We start from the raw sequence: 4,133 nt of genomic DNA on the forward strand, positions 1-4,133 counted from the left end.
CGTTCAAGCTTCACCCTCAAGTGTCGATCATTGCGTCATTGCGACGCATGTTCATGCGTCCTGGGTTTGCTCGCATGATACGAGACAGCAGAGCTGATGTACCTGACAGAGACGTCGATGAGCACTTCGTCATGCGAGACATGCACGACGGCTCGCTTTGGCATGAACTCAACACGCATACAGTCCGGGAAGTTGGTGAACACGGCCATGTTCGCGATCGCCCCGAAGATGACCACGACACGGCTCCAAAGCTAACGTCGCACCGATACGGGCTTCATCTCACCTGCAATATTGATTGGTACGGCTCAGACATGCGCCGTCATTGCTAATTTTATTTTATTTTAGGATGGGTGTCCTCGAAAACCGGCCGCATTCGACGGGAGCTATGTACATTGCCATCAACGACCTTCCCCGCGAGCACCGATTCCTTCAATTCAACGTCATATGCGCCAGTGTCATGCCAGGCCCCAAAGAGCCTGATGTCCGGCAAATCAGTCACTGCATGGAGCCGTGCACGAAGGAGATCTCAATCCTTCGTAACGGTATCACTCTGTGTCTCATGTCTAATGGTAATCACTGATCTCCATCCACTCGCATTGTCAGGTGTCAAAATGGCTGTCTACAGCGAGGATCAGCTCGCCGATGTCCACGCCGACTTGGCGTGCCTTGACTGTGATATGCCCGCATCTCACAAGACCAATGGCACAGCTTCTCATTCACATGACATGCACCCGTGCGTGTCATGCGATGCCAATGTCACGGATTTCAACAAGCCGTCAGGATACGACAGCTGTGAGTATCTTGTGATTTGGTTACAGTTGTCCAAGAATTAACCTCAACGGCGCTGCAGCTACTCGCCCCAAGGAGGACTATAAGCTCCTCCGGCAGGCCTTCTATGCACGGGATGCACCACTAGCACGTCAAGCCCAACTTCTCGATGACTATGGTAAACGCTTTGTTATTCTCGACGCTCTTCCGGGCTGGCTTCCCAAGACGAAGACAGCCTTGGACTTCATGCACGCTGTATACCTTGGTGAGTGCTTTTATGCACGCCTTTACTTTTTAATCCCTTTTCGCAGGCATTGTCCCTCATCTGTTTGACGTTGTCATCTTCAACGGTCAGCTGATGACGGGGATTGGGGGATCAGAGTCAGCCAAGTCCCGATTCGAGACTCTAATTAACTCGATTTTGTGGCCTAGCCACATCACCCGTCTCCCGAAGAATGTAAGTGTCAATTATAATCACTCCCAGATCATGTTTAACCTCTATTTTAGCTAGGCGAGAACCACTCGCTCAAAAAAGCAGATGAATGGCGTCGTCTTATCACAATCACTCCGGTGCTCTTGTGGTGGGCATGGCGCGATGAGAATGACGAAATCCCAAGCGCTCCACCACCTCTCCCTCCCAACACTGACGACCCCGGCTTCTCTCGCGATCGGCATCAACTATATGATGCCATTCTCCTTCTATGCGCCGCTGTGCGCATTTTCTCATCACGGGAGATATCGATGCACCAGGCTCAAACTGCGCAAGAGTTTCTCGCCCAGTACTGCCAACGCTGTATTGCGCTTGACATCCCCCTTCGGCCCAACCACCACGCTTCAATGCACACGTCCGAGATGGTGAAACGCTTCGGCCCCGTCTACTCCTGGTGGCTTTTTGCTTTTGAGCGTTTCAACGGCATGTTGGAACGCGTCAAGCACAATGGACATGACGGCGGGCAGATGGAACTCACGCTCATGCGAGCGTGGGTTCAAACTCACCTTATCTATGAGTATCTGCTGAATCTTCCACCCGAGGCTCACGACGTTGAACGAAGAACCCTCGACAACATGATCAAGACTCAGGCTCGCAACCGCGGCGCAATGATGACGGAGATCGCGTTTTATCAGAGTGAGACTTCCGAGGGTGAGTTTTTACTTTGGTTCATTCTTATTCACACTCAATGTTTGTAGACAATGTTCGTTTACCCAGCCGCGCAGCCAAGTTCGTCGACTTGCGCCGATATGATCCACCGCAGATGTACCGCCTCCTTCTGGCGTACTGCCGAGCCTTATGGCCTGATCTCAACCTCGTCAGCGATCGCAGCAGCGATGCTGGGACCACACCCTTTGTTTCTGGGAGGGTTGCTCGCTCACTGACCTATATTCGCAAGGATGGCATCCGTTATGGATGCACATCAAATCGTCGGACTCAGTCTGACGTGTACGCCTTTGTTTCAGATAGCGAGTCTTCCCGTGTCCCCGTTCGTATCCACTCGCTTTTTGTGGTGGGTGTGGGCGACAAACTTCCACATGTATGCGCAGTCGTTCAGCGCCTCTACTCCGATGACCGCATACCTATGTTCCCATGGTCAATGTTGTAAGTCTTCGTATTCATTCCTTGCCTTGTGCTAATTAACTGTCTACAATTCAAGTTCATCTATACTCGGTATCCATGTCTGTTATGCAGACGAGTTTAGTTCCCTGGAGGTCTTTCCTTCATCTGCTATCCAGTGTTCGATCGGCCTCATTCCTTTTACACTCCGAGAGCTACGGCGCCCACTCGTTGCAGCAGTTTCATTCGATCATGTGCGCCAAGAACCTTGTTTCAATTGCAAGAACTACTAACAGTTGTCTAGGCAGGGACAGAACCCGAAGACTTTTTTGATTAGAAGACTTGCTACGATGCTATGGTCAGTCCTCGTCAGAGCTTGCCACGTCAATGGCAGCAGCTGACTTCGATGTGCCCACTTTAGGCGCATCCTTCTTCTTGGTCCCCACTCTCGCTTTTTTCCCCTTTACATCCAACGCACCAGCCCTCGCCCTCTTCTTTTCTCGGCCGTCCTTCTTCTCTGCCTTCACCTTCCTCTTTTTGTCTCTCAGCTCCTCTGGATCGTCATCATCGCCCCATACCTTACCATTCCCGGTGATCCTCGACTCAACATCCCACTTCTTGTTCTCTGGCTGGCTCAACCACTCCATGTCCACCATCCAGCGTCGCGTCCGGGAGGATATGTCAGTTATCACGGGCACTTCTTGCTCTTTTGGTTCTCCTCGAACACGCAGTACGTAGCTTGGTTTCCCATTGGGGTCAGGGATTGTGTCGACAGCAGCTAAGAAGTCATTCAACTTCAGATGCCGGTCAGTAATGGTTCACGCGCTGTCAAACTAACTCACTAATTTAGATCGATACACCGGTGCACGGGACACAAAATGGTTCGTCTTCTTTCCCTTCTCAGCATCCCACCCGTCCTCATCGTCCGACATCAACTGATAACGCAGCGCCTGCAGGAACTTGTCGTGTTTCCACGGCGAATCTTGCGGTAAGGCGCCAAACTTCCTCAGGCGTACTGCGAGTTTCTAACAGTTTTTTAGCGTATCATCTCGACGGAAAGGTACGTGAATACGTACCCCTTTTTGACGACTCTGACGGGTGCTAGCTTTCAACGGTCCCGGCCGTGCTTCGGACTGAGGCAGTGGTGGTGGTGCGTCCCCTCCTTCACCATCTGTATTTCCCCCGTTCCCTGCTGCGTCAGCCAGGTTCGTAGCGCTGACCGCTGTTGCCGACGAAGCTGGTTTCTTCATGTCACGACGGGCCTGGCGAAGGACCTTTACGAGGGCCTTGAATTTCTTTGTGACGAAGTCCTGCAGAGCTGCTTTGCTGACAGAGTCGATAGATGCCGCTGCATCGGGAGAGACGGTTGGGCCGGTCTGTTTGATCCAGCGGGTGAGCTGTTTGATACCTTTGAAGTTGTCCGCATGCTCCCACGTCTCGTCCCAGCGGAAACGCAGGAGGCGAACCCTCTTCTTGTCGCCATCCTCCTCGACCTCCAGAGCACTGCCAAAGTCATCTTCATCGTCAGCAAAAGGCCATTCGCTGTCATCGACGGGCCAAGCGGGCAGGTGGGCGGCAGTGAGCATTGGGACATCCATCAGGATCTCGTAAGCTTTTCGAGTTATCGCCTTGCATAACTGATCAGCTAGATTCGACACTGTCATGGGCGTACTCACAAGCATCACAGGTTCCGACACCTTGTGACTAACCTCGTCGTCGTCATCGTCGTCGTCTTCTGTGTCCGCTTCGTTTCCATCTCCTGCATCACCGCCCACTTCTTGCTCCCTCTCTCCTCCTTTCCTGCTCGCGCTCAAGG

General features: G+C 52.4%; 2 protein-coding genes across 2 annotated transcripts; one reads left to right on the forward strand and one right to left on the reverse strand.

The window, feature by feature from the left end:
- Positions 1-14: 14 nt before the first annotated feature.
- CONPUDRAFT_68304 (uncharacterized protein) lies at positions 15-2,610 on the forward strand (the record flags this gene model as incomplete). Its single annotated transcript, XM_007777792.1, has 9 exons — positions 15-298; positions 346-554; positions 604-792; positions 851-1,033; positions 1,080-1,225; positions 1,276-1,909; positions 1,957-2,187; positions 2,224-2,362; positions 2,418-2,610. Coding segments are annotated over 9 exons (2,208 nt in total), but the record flags the coding sequence as incomplete, so codon positions are not given.
- A 66-nt stretch (positions 2,611-2,676) lies between these two features.
- On the reverse strand, positions 2,677-3,342 carry CONPUDRAFT_68301 (uncharacterized protein; the record flags this gene model as incomplete). The annotated part of the gene is made up of 2 exons (XM_007777793.1): positions 2,677-3,111; positions 3,160-3,342. Coding segments are annotated over 2 exons (618 nt in total), but the record flags the coding sequence as incomplete, so codon positions are not given.
- Between the last annotated feature and the right edge of the window lie 791 nt (positions 3,343-4,133).

This window comes from Coniophora puteana (genome assembly GCF_000271625.1).
Source record: "Coniophora puteana RWD-64-598 SS2 unplaced genomic scaffold CONPUscaffold_65, whole genome shotgun sequence".
In the NCBI taxonomy this organism is placed as follows: Eukaryota; Fungi; Basidiomycota; class Agaricomycetes; order Boletales; family Coniophoraceae; genus Coniophora; species Coniophora puteana.